This window comes from Podarcis pityusensis (assembly GCF_964106645.2).
Source record: "Podarcis pityusensis genome assembly, chromosome: Z".
Classification (NCBI taxonomy): Eukaryota; Metazoa; Chordata; class Lepidosauria; order Squamata; family Lacertidae; genus Podarcis; species Podarcis pityusensis.
The window spans coordinates 33,376,042-33,394,480 of record NC_138044.1 but is presented as its reverse complement, the minus strand read 5'-3'; the positions used below and the strand labels follow the sequence as shown (position 1 = coordinate 33,394,480).

Here is an 18,439-nt window from a genome sequence, read left to right as displayed (position 1 = left end):
TGGTTGAGGACAGCTGGATATGTTTTGGGCCAGGGACCACCAGTAGGTTGCTGTTAGATGAGCGTCACACTCTTTGGGGGGTGTATTGGAAGATAATTCCCATAGATAAGAAAGGTCACAGACTGTTTAGGGCTTTAAAGGTTAGCACCAAAACATTGAACCTGATTCAGTACTCCACCTGCAGCCAATCCAGCTGATGAACAACCAGCTGAATGTGGGCTCTCCACAAAGTCCAAGTAAGAACTCATGCATCTGCATTTTAGACCCTGTGGAGTTTTGGAGCAGTCTCAAGGGTAGCCCTGCATATGTATGTATGTATGTATGTATGTATGTATGTATCATCTATCACAGGCGTAGAACAAGTTAAAATAGTCTAGTCTGCAGGTGACTGCTGCATGGATCACCATGGCTAGGTTGGAAAGGGACAGGTACGGTACCAATCGCCTAACCTGACATGGATTAAAAAATGCCAGTTTGGCTACATTTGTGACCAATGCCTCCATAGAGACAGAAGTGTCCAGGATCACACCGGGACTCCTGATGGCGGCTACAGGTGACTATTGTGCCCCATGAAGGGCTGGGAGCTGGCAAACAGAACCGAAATTATTCCGGCCCAGCCATTGGACCCTCATCTTTAATGGATTGAGATTCAGCCGACTACGTTTCCTTCATCCCAGCACACCCACCTAAAAACTGACCAATATATTAAGGGTAGCATCTGGCCAGGGCCACGAAGCAGTAGATCCATGATGCTTGTGGTCAGATCTGTGGTTATGTACAATATATTTGAATAAAGGGTGAATTTGGGGTTCCCCAATGCAAAAATAGTGACAATCCATGAGAATCCGTGCTTCAAAACCATGTTTTTGGGCCATGGAGTTGCCAGGAAGCCGTGGATCCGAGTTTTTTGTGGTGCAGGCTGTGCCCCTGGCTATGATGTGTGATTTGACGGTGATTTAGGGGTGGCGCAATGCAAAAAGCGTGAGGATCCATGAGGATCCGTGCTTCAGAACCACGTTTGGGGGCCATGGTATGGCCAGGAAGCCATGGATCCAAATTTTTTGTGGTGCACACTGTGCCCCTGGCTATGATGTGTGATTTGACGGTGATTTAGGGGTGGCGCAATGCAAAAAGCGTGAGGATCCATGAGGATCCATGCTTCAAAACCACGTTTTTGGGCTTGGTATGACCAGGAAGCCGTGGATCTGAGTTTTAGGTGGTACAGGCTGTGCCCCTGGACACAATGTGTGATTTGACGGTGAGTTTGGGGTGGCACAATGCAAAAAGCGTGAGGATCCATGAGGATCCATGTTCAAAACCACGTTTTCGGGCCACGGTGTCGCCAGAAAGCCTTGGATCCGTGATTTTTTGGGTGCAGACTGTGTCCATGGCCATGATGTTTGATCTGATAGTGACTTTGGTTCAAAAATCATGAGGATCCATGAGGATCCGTGTTTTTTAACCATATTTTTGTGCCATTGCAGCCCCACGAAACAGTGGGTGCATGATTTTTTTGATGCTGCCTATAGAGTAAAAAAGCCAATGCAATTCTGGGCTGCATCAATAGGAGTATAGCATCTAGATCAAGGGAAGTAATAGTGCCACTGTATTCTGCTCTGGTCAGACCTCACCTGGAGTACTGTGTCCAGTTCTGGGCACCACAGTTCAAGAAGGACACTGACAAACTGGAACGTGTCCAGAGGAGGGCAACCAAAATGGTCAAAGGCCTGGAAACGATGCCTTATGAGGAACGGCTAAGGGAGCTGGGCATGTTTAGCCTGGAGAAGAGGAGGTTAAGGGGTGATATGATAGCCATGTTCAAATATATAAAAGGATGTCACATAGAGGAGGGAGAAAGGTTGTTTTCTGCTGCTCCAGAGAAGCGGACACGGAGCAATGGATCCAAACTACAAGAAAGAAGATTCCACCTAAACATTAGGAAGAACTTCCTGACAGTAAGAGCTGTTCGACAGTGGAATTTGCTGCCAAGGAGTGTGGTGGAGTCTCCTTCTTTGGAGGTCTTTAAGCAGCGGCTTGACAACCATATGTCAGGAGTGCTCTGATGGTGTTTCCTGCTTGGCAGGGGGTTGGACTCGATGGCCCTTGTGGTCTCTTCCAACTCTATGATTCTATGAGTAAGACATGATCTACAGTATCATGGTGGTTTTATTTAATTTGAATGAAAAAATCATATGAATTCATGTGAATCCGCTTAAAATCAGCTGGATCCGCCTTTTACCCTTTTCCCTATGGGGGATTGCTTGTTCTGTGTGTGATTTCTACAGCTACAGAAGGCACCAGCAAGATGCAAGTGAGATGGTAATGTTTATGAGTATAGGATTGCAGAGAAGGTGGTTTAAAAAAAACCCAACAACATACTGTATTAAGAATGTGTCAAAAGTGCTGTGCACACATAAATTGACAGGAAAGAGGGCTGCCACACATCCAGAATTTCCTGACATGTGGGATAATGCAGGCGGCAGCAGTGTCCAGTCCAAAATCGGGAAATGTCTGAGAAAATCCAGATGCATGGTAGCCCATGTCAGCCGTGCTGTTTTTGCAATTTTTCCAAAATGGGCTTTTTTATTTTTCCCAAAAAGTTCAACAACTTTGGGCAAAACTAAAAAAAAAAGCTTTTCCCGGATTTTCACTGTTTGAAATATGGCAACCCTACAGGAAAATGAAGCAGATAGCAAAAAAAAAGTAAAAGAAATTGTTTAAAAATTAAAATTACAATATATGGCGGATATTGCAGTATGTGATTTAGGAATATGAGTTCCAAGGAAGGGCAGGGAAGTCTTTCTTGGAACTAAGGGGGGTGCTGTCGGAGAAAAAGTACAGAAATTTTAAAATTGAAGGGCTAAGGGCTAAACAAGTGAATGTGTGAGAAGGGCTAAACAAGTGAATGTTGTGTTTGCAAGAGAACCACAAGAGAAGGACAGCAACAGGAGCTGTTGCTATAACTTTTGAGTACAAAGGATGGAGGGAAAGATAAGAAAGTTGCTATGTCTTGTGATTAAACCAGTAGAAACTGGTCTATGGAAGTACTGCCCTAAATGGGCACAACCGCTCCTTTGCTTCAAAGTGTATTATTATTTATAAAACGTGTATGCTACCCTTCATCTGAGGATCTTAGAGTGGTTCACATCATAAAAACACAAAATGAGAACACAAAATACATAATGAAACAAAAACAAAGTATATAAATGTTTCATATTTTGGGTGCCACCCTTCAACTACTTGCTGTTTGAGGTTGTGTCGCACCAGCCTTGCAACACCTAAATAAACATCCCGTTTGACTGACAATTGGAGTCAAGGCTGAACTCACAGGGTATTGGGGGTGGAACCCAAATCTTTCTCCTACAACCTTTAAGTTGCTCTGGGACAAGGAAGCCTGCTTACCTTTTCTTTGTGTTTGATGGAACATGATATACCGTATTTTTCCATCTATAAGACGCCCCCATGTATAAGACAGCCCCTATTTTTGCGGCAACAACCAATTGCCAGTCCACCATCAGCACTATCCGTGTATAAGACGCCCCCTACTTTTTGACACGGAAAAATACAGTATTTCTTTGACTTCTCTCTGTTCCCAAGCCATCCTCTCAGACATAGTTGTCGGAGAAGCCATCAGGGACAGGAATCTTGAGCAGGGACAGGTGAAAGGGGACAATGTCCTTACCATCTTGGACACATACGAACTCTTGATGGAGCAATAGGACAAGTCATGAACGACACAGCAACCCTGGACAACATCACTTTGTCTTCAGGGGGGTTAGTTTTCATATCCTTGGCTAGGCCCAAATGAGTGTGGCTTGTCAGAGGGGCCCCAGGGTTGTGGAGACTCTTTTCAGTCTTGCATGCTTCTACTTTTCTACTTTCTGTTTTCATCTCAGAGTCACTGTGACACGTTTTCAGCTTTTCCACAAGTTCTGCATTCTTCCCTGTAGCACAAAATCCCAACATCTTACCCTGTTGTGCCTTTTGGAAAACAACAGCAGTAGGACTAACAAAATTAATTATTTGGTGTGGATTATCATTAGTTCCTTGAGCTCATTCAGTTCTCCATGCGTACCCTTGTGACAGAAAAGGCTGACTGCAAACGGTTGACTGGCAACGGCATCTGATTGGCCAGAGTTCTGGGGGAGGGATATGATTGGTTTGGAGCAGTTTCAGGTTTGGAGAGGTTTCAGGTGGGAGAGGGGGTGAAGGGGTTCATTTTTCTTTTCTTTTTATAGTATTTTTATTATGTTTTCAACAAAAGTAACAAAAACAAAAAAGTGAAAAACAAACAGTAAGAAATGCAATAACATCCATAAACGAAGAAAATTATACATAAAACCATATCACTTCCATAAAGTGGGATTCTCTGAATCCCATGACTTCCCTCCCCGCCCTCCATTTCTGGTTCCCTAAATTTCTTATCAGCTGCATATCATTTCTACTCCAAATTTTACTAACCTCAGATTTCCTATACTATTTCTAAAATAATAAGCGCTCTTAAAATCCTGCCAATGTATTTATCTGTTTACAATACCTTTGCAAATACCTCGGGTTAAGTACTTAATTCGTTCCGGAGATCCGTACTTAACCTGAAACTGTTCTTAACCTGAAGAACCACTTTAATTAATGGGGCCTCCTGCTGCCGCCGCACCACCGGAGCCCGATTTCTGTTCTCATCCTTAAGCAAAGTTCTTAACCTGAAGCACTATTTCTGGGTTAGCAGAGTCTGTAACCTGAAGCGTATGTAACCTGAAGCGTATGTAACCTGAGGTACCACTGTACATAATAAACATTTCCCATTCTTTTTTAAATTTCTTGTTATCTTGATTTCTGAACTTTCCAGTTAATTTTGCCATTTCAGCATAGTCCATTAACTTGGTTTGCCGGTCATCTTATTCTTTCCATTTTGGGGCTAACAGTATTCAGGCGGCCGTCATAGCATACAGTGGTACCTCAGGTTACATACTACCAGGTGAGGAAGGGGTGCCCACTCATTCACCCTCCAGCACGGAGCAGCTTCCTTTGTCAGACTAGCAACCATGCTTAGGTGGTACTTGGGACCCTTGCCTGGCTAATTCAACAAATCTCTCTCATCACCAATGATAAATATATAGAAAGAGAACCTACCCATGTGATGAAGACACAAAAACCTAGCACATACAGGATGTAAAAGAATGAAAGTTTACTACTCCTCTCTCTGCCCCGTTTTCTCTCCCCATTTCTCTTCTCCAACCTTATACTGTCTGCAATATTAATGTTTCACATAAAATATAACTGACCTGTAGAAAGGACTTTATTACTGAAAACAAAGATTATGTATGTATTTTTGTAACCCAGGAAAAACCTTTAATAAAAACATTTTTAAAAACAGTTTTTAAAAAAACAAATGGAATTCTTCATTAGATTTTAATGCTTGTAGACTGAAATATACTCAGAGTCGCAAAGTGATTTCATGCTCTTTATTCAGCTCATAGTGGTGAGGAGGAATTAATGAATGTCCCCTCAAAGTATCTGCTTTATATACATTATTTACACAATGGGCTGCACATGATTGGCTAATTCCGGAATTCTACTGTAAGCCAATCAGGTTGTGGATTCGCTTCTATCTGGAGAATGATTGGGTGGTTCCTGCCAACCAATCATACTGCTGCATTGTTCTAGGACCAATCAGACTGCTGCATTCTGAATCCTATTCAACTCAGTACATAACATAGACTAACCTCCCCAAGCTCACAACAATATGTTTTGTGTACTATTCTGAAAAGCATCTCAAAGCTTGCCCAGACCAGTTTGTACAGTACTAGTCAGCCAGGAAAATTGTCCGGTGCAATGGAGTCTGAGGTCTTGGGCCACATTCTTCTTTCCAAGAGCTCTGCAGGGCACCCTACTTGCAGACACAACAATCAATGCCTTTCTGTTATCTTGGTGCTTAGAATCAAAACAGAGAGGAAAATGTGTTGCCCTGTTAAGAAAGAAATGGTTGACATGTGTATCTAGGATACAATAAAGTTTAAGTTAATAAAGGGTTTTAAAATCACGTAATTTGGATTTCTCTGTATAAAGCTTGGGTAAAATACAATTCTTAATTGTATTTCACTATTAATATACTTAAGGGACGCGGGTGGTGCTGTGGGTTAAACCACAGAGCCTAGGACTTGCCGATCAGAAGGTCGGAGGTTCGAATCCCCACAACGGGGTGAGCTCCCGTTGCTCGGTCCCTGCTCCTGCCAACCTAGCAGTTCAAAAGCACATCAAGTACAAGTATATAAATAGGTACCGCTCCTGCGGGAAGGTAAACAGCGTTTCCGTGCACTGATCTTGTTCGCCAGAAGTGGCTTAGTCATGCTGGCCACATGACCCGGAAGTTGTACACCAGCTCCCTCGGCCAATAAAGCGAGATGAGCTCTACAACCCCAGAGTCAGTCATGACTGGACCTAATGGTCAGGGGTCCCTTTATCTTTACCTAAAATACAAGGATTTGTTAGAACCCAAGACACCATGGTGGCTGTCTCCCTTGGATGCCATCTCTGTAAATATATATATATATATATATATATATATATATATATATATATAAAATATATATATATATATGGAAAATTTTTGAAGAAATTAGACAACACTGCATCGATTGGCTATAATATCCCCAATCAAATGATGTATTTAAATTAGATAAAAAGGTGGGTTTTGAAAAAGAAGAATCTAAATTACGAAAAGAGTTATTACAAAATACAAGGAAATTATTATCAAAATCATATGATTTGTTGTTGGATTGGGAATTAAAGGATAAGTAAAAGAGGTGATGGTAAAGTGGACCCAAGATGTCGGACACCCCATCCAGATGAATGGGAAAAATTGTGGAAAAAAGATATAAGATTCACAGCCTGTTGCACAATAAGAGAAAACCTCGTGAAGATGATGTATAGGTGTACATGACCCCAGGTAAATTAGCTAAAATCTACAAATTAAAAACCAATACTTGCTGGAGATGCAAGATAGGGGAAGGTACGGTGTGGTGGGGATGTGAGAAGATCAAAAGGTTTTGTAATATGGTGTATGATGAACTTTAAAAGATGTTCAAGATAACCTTTGAGAAAAATTCGGAAGCATTTGTATTAGTTATTTTATCAATTAACATCCCCAATGACAAGAAAAAGGTGTTCCTTTATGCCACTGCTGCCGCCAGAATATTAACTGCTAAGAACTGGAAAGGGGAAATACAGTGGTGCCTCGCAAGACGAAATTAATTCGTTCCGCGAGTTTTTTCGTCTAGCGAATTTTTCGTCTTGCGAAGCACGGTTTCCCATAAGAATGCACTGAAATTCAATTAATGCGTTCCTATGGTCAAAAAAAGTCCAATCAAAGCCAAATTTGGTACAACAATAGTTTATTAACTGCTCTTTAAAGTCACACATACTTTAAAGAGCATATCAAAAATTGAAGGAACAATAAATTAGGTTTCTAAACATGACAGGAAAAACATTTAAAAATCAAAAAAGGGTACATTACATTTTCTAAGACTCTGGGGGACCACTCGAAGAAGGTTCCTCTTCCACTCTTTGCTTCTTGCTGAGGAACCTGTCCATGGTCTGCTGCTTCATCCGCCTTTTCAGCAGCTCCCTGAGAGGCAACATGACCATCGTATCAAAAGTGTTCGCTTGGTCATGTGCCACGTGCTTGTTAGGGTGGTGCCGTTCTGCAAAAGCCTGCACCTCCTTCCACTTCTGGCAAATGTCTCTCAGTTCTTTGGAGGACGGCCGTTCCTCAGTTGCTTCCTCCTCTTCCAGCGAGGCCTGCTCCTGCGCAACCTCTGACTGCAGTTCAACCAGCTCCTGGGTGGTCAGCTCGTGGTCGTGCTCCTCCACCAGCTCGCAGACGTCCTCCTCTGTGACCTCCAGGCCCATGGTCCTCCCCAAGGCAACAATGTCCTGCACCACTGTTGACTCTGGTGCATCAGAGTCAATTGGTGCCACACAGTCCGGCCACAGGCTGCGCCAAGCGCAATTCTAATTTCTCTGGCTGATCCCGTTCCAGGCCGTGGTGATCATCATCAAGCAGGTGACGATGTCGAAGTGGTCCTTCCAGAATTCCCGCAGGGTGATGGTGGTGCAATCAGTCACCTCAAAGCATCGCCTGAAAAGCTCCTTGGTGTAAAGTTTTTTGAAATTGGCGATGACCTGCTGATCCATTGGCAGGAGCAGTGGTGTGGTGTTAGGCGGCAGGAACATGATGTTGATGAAGCTGAACTCCTCCAACAAGTCCACCTCAAGGCCTTTAGGATGAGCAGGAGCATTGTCCATCAGAAGCAAAGCCTTCAGCGGCAGGTCGTTGTCCAGCAGGTACTGTTTGACAGCAGGGCCAAAAGCAAGATTGACCCAGTCCACAAACAGCACACGTGTGACCCAAGCCTTGCTGTTGGATCGCCACATGACACTCAGCCGCTCCTTGTCGACCTTGTGTTTCTTGAAGGCCCGTGGGTTCTCCGAGTGGTACACCAGCAGGGGCTTGATCTTCAGGTCGCCGCTTGCGTTGGCACAGAAGAGCAGGGTCAGACGGTCCTTCATGGGCTTGTGGCCAGGCAACTTGGCCTCCTCCTGTGTGAGGAAAGTCCTTTTGGGCATCCTCTTCCAAAACAGCCCGGTCTCGTCGCAGTTGAAGACCTGCTGTGGAACGTAGCCCTCCGTCTTCACAACCTCCAGGAACTCCAAGGCAAAGTCTTCAGCCGCAGGAACATCAGAACTGGCAGCCTCTCCATGCCTGACCACGCTGTGGATTCCAGATCTTGCCTTGAACCGGTCAAACCAGCCTCTGCTTGCCTTGAAGACTTCTGGCTCGCCTGAGGTTCCTGGCTGTTCCCGGATGAGGTCTGCGTGCAAGGCCTTGGCCTTCTCACAAATGACGGCCTCAGTCACTGTGTCCCCTGCACGCTGCTTCTCTTCTAACCAGATGAGCAGCAACTTCTCGACCTCCTCCAGAACAGCTGGGCGGTTCTTCATGATCCTGGTGACTCCCTTGGCTGCATCAGTCGCAAGGATCTTCTCCCTCATCTTCAGGATGGTCCCGATGGTCGATGGGTTCCTGCCGTACTCCCTGGCGAGGTCCGTCACACGCATTCCACCGTCGTGCTTCCGGATGATCTCCTTCTTCATTTCCAGCGTCACCTTCTCCTTCTTCCTCTCGCCGGCCTCCGCAGCAGCAGCACTCTTCTTGGGTCCCATGGCAGCACAGCTGTTACCTTCGTAAACTCAGAAAAAGAAAAAAAAATAAGCAATTCAAACCCAGAACCAAGTCCTTGAATTCCAAACACCCAACCCAAAATCCAAAACCCCCCAAAAAAGTTTTAAAAGTTTAACTTACGAAATGGCTGCAAATCACCAAAGTCTTCAAGATCCTCAAATGGCTGCAAAAGAAGTTTTGGGAAAGCTTTAAAAATCACCAAAGTCTTCAAAAACCTCAACTGTTCCCCCAGCCCCTCCCCAACTGTTGCAAACCCCTCCCCAACTGTTGCAAACCCCTCCTCAACTGTTCCCCCATCCACCCAGCACACAGAAATTCAAAACCCAGAAATTTTTTCCAAAAAAAACCAACATGGCCCAATGGTCACAGAAAACCATAAAAATTCAAAAAAAAACCACACAAGCTCCCAGATTCTTGCAAACCCCTCCCCAGCTGTTCCCCCAGCCACCCAGCACACAGAAATTCAAAACCCAGAAATTTTTTCCAAAAAAAACAACATGGCCCAATGGTCACAGAAAACCATAAAAATTCAAAAAAAAAACCCACACAAGCTCCCAGATTCTTGCAAACCCCTCCCCAGCTGTTCCCCCAGCCACCCAGCACACAGAAATTCAAAACCCAGAAATTTTTTCCAAAAAAAACAACATGGCCCAATGGTCACAGAAAACCATAAAAATTCAAAAAAAAAACCCACACAAGCTCCCAGATTCTTGCAAACCCCTCCCCAGCTGTTCCCCCAGCCACCCAGCACACAGAAATTCAAAACCCAGAAATTTTTTCAAAAAAACCCCAACATCGCCCAATGGTCACAGAAAACCATAAAAATTCAAAAAAAAACCACACAAGCTCCCAGATTCTTGCAAACCCCTCCCCAGCTGTTCCCCCATCCACCCAGCACACAGAAACTCAAAACCCAGAAAAAAATTTCAAAAAACAACAACATGGCCCAATGGTCACAGAAAATCATAAAAATGCAGGAAAAAACACATAAGCTCCCAGATTCTTGCAAACCCCTCCTCAACTGTTCCCTCATCCACCCAGCACACAGAAATTCAAACCCAGATTTTTTTTTTTAAAAAAAATAAACATGGCCCAATGGTCACAGAAAATCATAAAAATGCAGGAAAAAACCACACAAGCTCCCAGATTCTTGCAAACCTCTCCCCAACACCAAGTCCTTGAATTCTAAACACCCCAACCCAAAATTCAAAAAACCCAAAAAAGTTTTAAAAGTTTAACTTACCAAACAGCTGCAAAAGAAGTTTTGGAAAAGCTTCAAAAATTCAGCAAACTCTTTAAAAAGCTCAAAAAGGCCACCACACCACGTGCAATGTGTTGCTCCTCGAAGTCAAGTCGCAACTGCACCTCTTCCAGCAATGCACCCTGGGTATTAACGGTTTTACGAAAAAGGAAACAAACTTGCAAGACGTTTTCGTCTTGCGAAGCAAGCCCATAGGGAAATTCGTCTTGCGAAGCAACTCGAAAACGAAAAAACCTTTCGTCTTGCGAGTTTTTCGTCTTGCGAGGCGTTCGTCTTGCGGGGCACCACTGTAGTTCCATCAAAGGTAGAATGGCAAAAGTATGTGGTATGTGAGTTCATAGAATTGGTTAAAATGACAGCAGCTATTAGACAACAATCAAACCAGAAACTTAGAAAAGAATGGGAAAGTGTAGAATATATGATAAAACATTGTTCCAAAGTAAAACCTCTGATATGTATTGATTAAGTTTCACAAAGCTAAAATTCAGATAGGAAAGCTATTTATTTTATGTAAGAGTGAAAACATGGTTTACAACACAATAGAAAATGACATGTAAGTAGAGGATGCTGTAGTGAGGTGGTGGGAAGCCATGGGTGTAGTAAAGTTAATAAAGACGTAACAGACTATATATTGGATGCAAGCAAAATGTGTAATTGTTTATTGGAAAAAAAACCCTCAATAAAAATCAATTAAAAAGAAAGAATGAAAGCCAAGATTGTATCTCATGGTAGTCCTACTCAGAGTAGACCCATTGAAATTTATGACAGGACTAATTGAAAGGCAGTGTACTGTGGTGGCTGGGACTAAGGAGATCCAGGTTCAAATTCAGCCATGAAGCTCCCTGGGTTAACTTGGGCCACTTGCTGTCTCTTGTCCTAAGTTGCCTCACAAGTGGTGTTGTGCAAATAAAATGGGGCTGGGTGGGTGGGAGAAAACCACGAACATTTTGGAGGTAGGACGATATCAACCTGAATGCAAATAAAATAAGCAACCGTTTCCTGGGCAGTGTTTCTTCTGGACATGCCTGTATCTTGGATCATCTGTAGCCAGCTATGTCAGGTGATGCTCTTTACATTCCTTCCTTTCCCCCAATTTTGTCACCCAGAGCAACTGGAAGGCACCAGAGTAGCTTAATTGTTTAGTAACGATGTACTGAAGAAAAAAAGTTAGGTGGAATAAAAACAAAGCCAAGGAAATCCTTGAAAAGGGAGTGAAGAAGCTATGTTGCAGATAATGGAACATTTGAAGATAACAGGAGCTGGAAAGGCAGCCAATCATGCTTCGTTGCGTCTTTTTCGTTGAGGCTGCTCACATTGCAGGATAATTGCAGTTGATTCATTACCTCAGTATTATTAACCTCCAGTAAGGGAACCTAACATTTCTCAAGAGTTTTCTGTGGAGAAGGCAGGATACTGGAGCACCGGTGAGCGTTGGCAAGATTCGAGACTTGGAACGGGGAACTGGGCTGGCCACAACCAAGGTAGAGAGATGCAGTTAAAATCTCAAAGGCAGGAGTCCTCAAACTTTTTAAACGTTCCATTTTAGCCAGGCTTTTGGCTGATTGTTTGACATCCTATGCCCTTTTTAAATGTGGTTCTTTTTTTGTGGGGGGCGGGGAGATGTTATTGGGTTGTTGTTTTTATTTTGATTATATATATATGGTGCTTTGGGATTTAGATTTTGTTCTGTGAACTGCCCTGAGACCTCAGAGTACAGGGCGGTATATAAAGTCTAATAATAATAATAATAACTCAGTGGCATTCATTTTGTGAAGAAACTAAAGTGTAGAACGATTATAAAATGCAGTAAGAATTGGAACTTTGGGGAAACCATGGAGGGGAAGTCCTAGGTTGATTGATTGAATGTTAAATGTTCAACTAATATTTATTACTTACAATAAATAATGAGGGGGGGACTGTAGCTTTATGAGAGAGGGATGGAGGTTGTTGGGCTTGTTGGGGAGATGCGTGTTTGCAGAATAGCATTGAGCGGTTCTCCTGTTTGTTGCTGATTGAGGTGTCGGAAATGATCCACCTGGGGGCTGGTTTCCCATGTTTGCATGCTCCACTCATCAAAAAGGTTTCCTGCAGGTTGATCACTGGCATATCGGGAAGACATTGCTAGACTGTGTAAGCCTTTCTCTTGGTATTACCAATTTCTGAATTGGGTTGTTGTGTGTTTTTTCTCAAAAAACTTTTTGCGGAAGTTTTTGTGTTACAAAACAAATAGCTCAACAGTGAATGGTACATCTGTTGTCTCCACTTTCATTTCATAGTCTTTTTCACTGTTTGTTTACAGTTGGTGCGAGAGACCTTTGTCATAGACATCTTTCAGTTGGGGAAGAGATGGGGGTATTGTTCTGCTGCCTTTTATTAGTGTAGGGGTTTGTGTCAGCATCATGTGGGTAGTTCCTTTGTTTATGTATGTATGTATTTATTTATTTTTATTGATAATGCAAGAGATTAAGGGGTTGAGCTTGGTTGGTTGCATTCAGGTGATTGCAGTGTGGCTTGTTTGTGTGGGTGGGGGGTGGGGGTGGGTGGGGGGTAGGTTGTTGGGTCAGGTTAGCCATATTGAGTTGTTTGCTGTTGGGGGACGTGAATGCAGGGGTTCTATGATTACTGTATTTGTGGGTTTGGGGATACGAAATAACAGTCATGTGAAACACACACCACCCCTTTGCAGCCTGACTTAGCACAGTGTGTGTTGCTTCTCAGGCTTGGGCTGCCATTCGCCCGGATTTTCCTGGACATGACTGGGATTTAAAAGGCGGAATTGATGGGCAAAGGATTTCGGACATAATATTCAGATGGCTGATTGGGAAAGGTTATGCAAAACAGACTTGAAATTCGCGGCATGTTGCACGCTGAAAGAAAATTATATGAAAATGATGTTCTGGTGGTATCTGACTCCTAGTAAGTTAGCAAAAATGTATAGAACAAGTACAAATCAAATACCTGCTAGAAATGTAAAGAAAAAGTAGGTACCTTTTATCATATGTGCTGGACGTGTAAGGTAATAAAAGTTTTCTGGGAGATGATATATGATGAAATGAAAAAAAAAAGTGTTTAAAAGAACCTTTGATAAAAAAACCAAAAGCTTTCTTATTAGAAATCATAGGTACAGTACTGACATCACAAAGGAGCAGAAAAGACTCTTTATGTACAGAACACACCCGCTTGGGTGTTACTAGCTTAAAGGCGGAAGGAAGACAAAGTCTCTATCAGAGAGGAATAGTAAGCTAAGCAGATGGACAATGCTGAAATGGCAAAGCTGACTGTAAAATTCAGGAACCAAGAGGGGAAAAACTTTTTTTAAAAGAATGAGGAAAATTTATAACATATCTAAGAGACCACTGCAAGCAGATGGAAACATTAGCAGGATTTTAATCTCACTTGTAAAGTAACAGATACCATGGATAATTTGGATTGACATAAAATAAAGACTATGGAATAATAGGCAGTTGTAAATGTTGATAATAGGACCCATGGAGGGGGTGGGGGGAAGTCACGAGATTCAGAGTAATCTCTACATATGGATATTCATTTGGAATGTTATAATTTTATATTTGTAAAATCAAATAAAAATAGTTTCAAAAATATATATAACAAAGGCGGAATTGACATCCAGGGGGAATTTCCAAAAGGCGGCACTTTGTCCTGGATCTTAGGCAAGTAAGTCCATCAAAAATTTTGTGGTTTTTTTGGCATTTTTGTAAACGGTGGTTTTCTTAAGAAAGACTCAACATTTTGGGTGTCTTCCTTAAAAAATCTCAACAACTTTCAGGGTGTCCTGGTTTTTCCAGAGGCGATGCACTTTAACTGGAATAGTGCCGTGCCATCAGTCTTGAGACTGTCTCTCCCTAGATTTTAACTTTCTCTGCCTTTTGCCTTCCTGACAGTGACCATGCCAGATACACAGGAATCCGACCAATTCCACCCAGTGGAAGCTAGCACAGTATCTGCTCCAGGCCTTCCCATATATTACCCGAATCTTCCATTTGGGGCGTCTATGCAACGGCCAGCCTATGGAAGGTAGGCAGAATGAGCTGGAACTGGTAGAACTGGTGTTAAGAAGGAATAATTGTATGTTCTCAGTAGGCTTAGAATGCTTGCAGAATTTCTAAAAATTCTGGTAGGAAGTAGCAGTAGCTCTTCCTCCTCACCTCCCCCACCCTTTCATTGTTGTAGCTGCAGGGGGTGAAGTGACAGCTTTGTTTTAATTATATGTGCTAGCCTTTATGAGGCCTGGTTCTCTGTGTTTAATGGGCCATCAGACTTGCAAAGCAGGGAGAGCTTCATATGCTCTCCTGATGCCAGGGCTTAGGCTTAAGCAGGTGTTAGAGGGGAGCCAGTTGTGGTGCCAGAGGGTCAGAGCCAAAGGACACATTGAAGCACACCAGAGCCAAGAGCAATTGTTGTTGCTTAGGCAAAGCCCCTAACCCAAAGAGGGAGCCGTTTTCTAGCCCATCCTGTCTGGGAAGAGCCAATGGCCGGCTAGGGTGTGCAGTGCCATTCCAGAGCCTCTGTTGTACTTTGTCACAGTTCAGTATCCTTCCGGGCAAATGAGAGATCTGGAGACTCAACACATGGCCACGGGCACAGAGCTGTGGGTTCCCAGTTCATGGCAGTTATTTCTGTCCTTGCTGCCTGAAAGCAGTAGAAGCCATGCAGTGATTGGCCACCTTGTTTGTTGTCTGAAAGAACTGAATCTGTATTCTGATGTCTTCTTCCCCCACCCCCCTTACCTGCAGGTATAATCTTTGGGAAATGATCCAGCAGATTCGTTTTTTGGGCCCCCAAATGCCCCGGGTGCCTGATCGTCAAATACGTAGACCACGAATGAGAGGCGGAATGATAAGACAGCAGATGCCTTTGATGGGACAGCCCCAAGTAATGCAAGGTGGAGTGATGGGAGAGCCACAAGCGCCCTTGATCAATTTCCAAGGTGAGAGGTTTCAGGTTTAAATGAGAAAGGACATTGATTTAAGTGGTATAAATCACAGCACAATAAATTAAAATGGAAAGATATCCACAAGAAAAAGGATAACTCTTATTCCTATTGTTATCTGTTGCAATGTCTTAGCAAAGCAGCAAATTCTCTGGAAGTCAAATGATATAGTCACCTTAAAAGCTATAACATGGGACAGGATGGAAGCATTCTTGTTAATAATTGGATCTAAAAGAAATAGATACCTGTTCAGAAGTGCCAAATTATAAAGTCTTGACAAATAAGAGACATAATTTAAAATGACAATTCTGATTGAGTTGCCTCTTGGAGATGAGGCCTTGTGAGATCTTAGGCAATGATTATTATGTTCCTTAAACATGATGCAATGGGGGGGGCGTGGACCCTATGGGAGGACAAAGGGATCCAAACCATTCCCTCTGTGCCCTTGGCTCAGTCCCTGTCACCTTACTTTGGCAGTTGAGGCTGCCCTCACAATCAGACCACATATTGTGCTTCCAGGGGTGTGCGAGGCAATGCGTCTCTGCACTCTGACACATATTGCCTTGAGCCCCCTTCTGTCTGAAACACATAAAGCTTCATTCAAAGCTTCTCTATGCATGTATTAGGCACTGGCATGGGTTCCTTGCATGGTCATGGGCAAGTAACTCCCACTTTTGCTTCTCCATCTATCAAATGTGCTGATTTTGTAAGTGTGATGGTCTTTAATGCAGGTAGAGGAGGAAGGGAGCCCCCTAGAGGTACACAGCGCAGAGGCATGGGACGTCGAGGCATGGGACATCAAGGCATGGGACGTCAAGACATGGGACGTCAAGGCATGGGACGTCGAGGCATGGGACGTCAAGGCATGGGACGTCAAGGCATGGGACGTCAAGACATGGGACGTCGAGGCATGGGACGTCAAGGCATGGGACGTCGAGGCATGGGACGTCGAGGCATGGGACGTCAAGACATGGGACGTCAAGGCATGGAAGCTCCAGGGATAGCACCTAGAGGCATGGCGCCTCCTCAGGGCATCGAACCCCAGAGAAGGAGGGAACCCAAGCGCAAGAAGTCCCAAGACAAGAAAAATCAAGGTGTGGAGCCCAGAGAGAGAGAAGAGGAAGATATGGAGCCCCCTAGAGGCGTGAAGCGCAGACGCAGGAGATCTCAAGAAAGAGAACCCCCAAGTAATAGTGCCTGAAGGCATGGAGCCTCCTAACGGCATCTAACGCCCCAGAGGCAGCAAAGCCAGGTGCAAGAATACCCGAGGCAAGAAAAATTAAGGCATGGAGCTCACGATTTAGGTGTTTCTCAACAGCAGATCAGTGTGATGGGAGCCTAATCCATCTTGTTAATAGAATGCTCTGTTCTTTCGTTCTGAAAAATGTCTAACCAAATGTCATGTTGAAGACAGCATAGAAAATGGCTTCTACACCCATCCTATGTCTGAACCAGAGCAGTACTGAGGGGAAGAGGGCTCATTTCCTCTTTTTCCTCCCCTTGTTTATCTTACTTCTCCCGTCATTTTGTTTACTTCCTTGAGTTTCAATTAAAAGTTGGGTTTAGCAAAACCATGTGGCTTGTCGTACATCTGTATTGCACTTGCTTCCCCAGTCACCTCATCCTCCCTTGTAGATCAAAGCTTAGCTTACGTTCCCATGAAGTCGTTCCCACACATTCTGCCTGTTGTGTCATCCCTACTGCTGCCCAATTATTTTTTCAAAGGCACTAGATTAAAATTCTCCTATGCTTATCTAACCAGCAAAGTAAAAGCTGACCCAGCCAAGGAACTCCTACAGCACTCCTGAAAAATGGGGCAGGATAGGACTTCTTTATGGACTGCTAAGGAAAGTTTGTTCCCTGACCACTGAGGAGGGTCAGCAAAGTGTGCACCCATTCTGTCCTAACATGGCATGTTACCAAGAGGACCCTGTCAGGACTAGTCAAGACACTCATTCCCTCCATACATGCACATGCGTCCACCAACACAGGGAAGGGGGACCTTTGACCCGCCTGATGCTGTTGGACTACAACTCCCATCATCACTGGCCATGTTGGCTGGAGTTGATGGGAGTTGAGGTTCAAAAGCCATGGTTTTCAATCAGTGTGCCGTGGCACCCTGGGGTGCCTTACATGATGGCCAGGGGTCCTGCGGGAGACATTGGTCTCTGTCCCTCTTACCTTCCCTTTGATGCGCTCTCGTATCTCTGTCTCTCAAAGGCTTGCACAGCTGTTTGTTGCAGCAGCCCTGGCTACCAGCTCTGCAGGCAAATAGTGCCTCTGGGTCTGGCCAGGGGGTGCTGTTTCCCAGGAGCTGAGGGAGCCTCAGAGTAAGTAAGCAAGCAGGCAAGGGAGCCCAGCCAGCCAGTCTGCCAGCCCTTGCTTATTCGGAATGGACAGACAAGTGGGAGGCTGGGAAGGCAAACTCTGCACTGGCCTTTCTTGTGCTTACTGTATGTGAAATATACTCAGAGTGTGAATTTAATGCTCTTTATTCAGCTCATAGTAGCAATGAATGAATCTTTCCCCAAAATGTCTAGCTATATACAGTGGTGCCTCGCAAGACGAAATTAATCCGTTCCGCGAGTCTCTTCGTCTTGCGGTTTTTTCGTCTTGCGAAGCACGGCTATTAGCGGCTTAGCGGCTATTAACAGCTTAGCGGCTTAGCGGCTATTAACGGCTTAGCGGCTTTAAGAAAAAGGAAACAAACTCACAAGAACTCGCAAGACGTTTCGTCTTGCGAAGCAAGCCCATAGGGAAATTCGTCTTGTGGAACGACTCAAAAAACGGAAAATTCTTTCTTCTAGCGAGTTTTTCGTCTTGCGAGGCATTCGTCTTGCGGGGCACCACTGTATACATTATTTACACAATGGGCCCCACGTGATTGGCTAATTCCGGGCTGCTCCTGTAGGCCAATCAGGTTGCTGATTCACTTCATTCAGGAGCCTGATTGGCTGCTCCTGCAGGCCAATCAGGTTGCTGATTC

At 44.1% G+C, this 18,439-nt stretch overlaps 1 protein-coding gene across 5 annotated transcripts; it reads left to right on the top strand.

The window, feature by feature from the left end:
- Nucleotides 1-406: 406 nt before the first annotated feature.
- On the top strand, nucleotides 407-17,024 carry LOC308468357 (uncharacterized protein). Of its 5 annotated transcripts, none has more exons than XM_080990501.1 (4): nucleotides 407-553; nucleotides 14,405-14,537; nucleotides 15,257-15,450; nucleotides 16,185-17,024. In XM_080990501.1, the coding sequence occupies exons 1-4, from the start codon at nucleotides 541-543 to the stop codon at nucleotides 16,652-16,654; spliced, it is 810 nt and encodes a 269-aa protein (XP_080846627.1). In that variant the 5' UTR covers nucleotides 407-540; the 3' UTR covers nucleotides 16,655-17,024. The 5 variants fall into 5 exon arrangements, with proteins under 5 accessions (XP_080846627.1, XP_080846629.1, XP_080846625.1 ...); XM_080990503.1 differs by lacking the exon at nucleotides 407-553 and adding an exon at nucleotides 3,630-3,659; XM_080990499.1 differs by lacking the exon at nucleotides 407-553 and adding an exon at nucleotides 3,671-4,000.
- The last annotated feature ends 1,415 nt before the right edge of the window (nucleotides 17,025-18,439 follow it).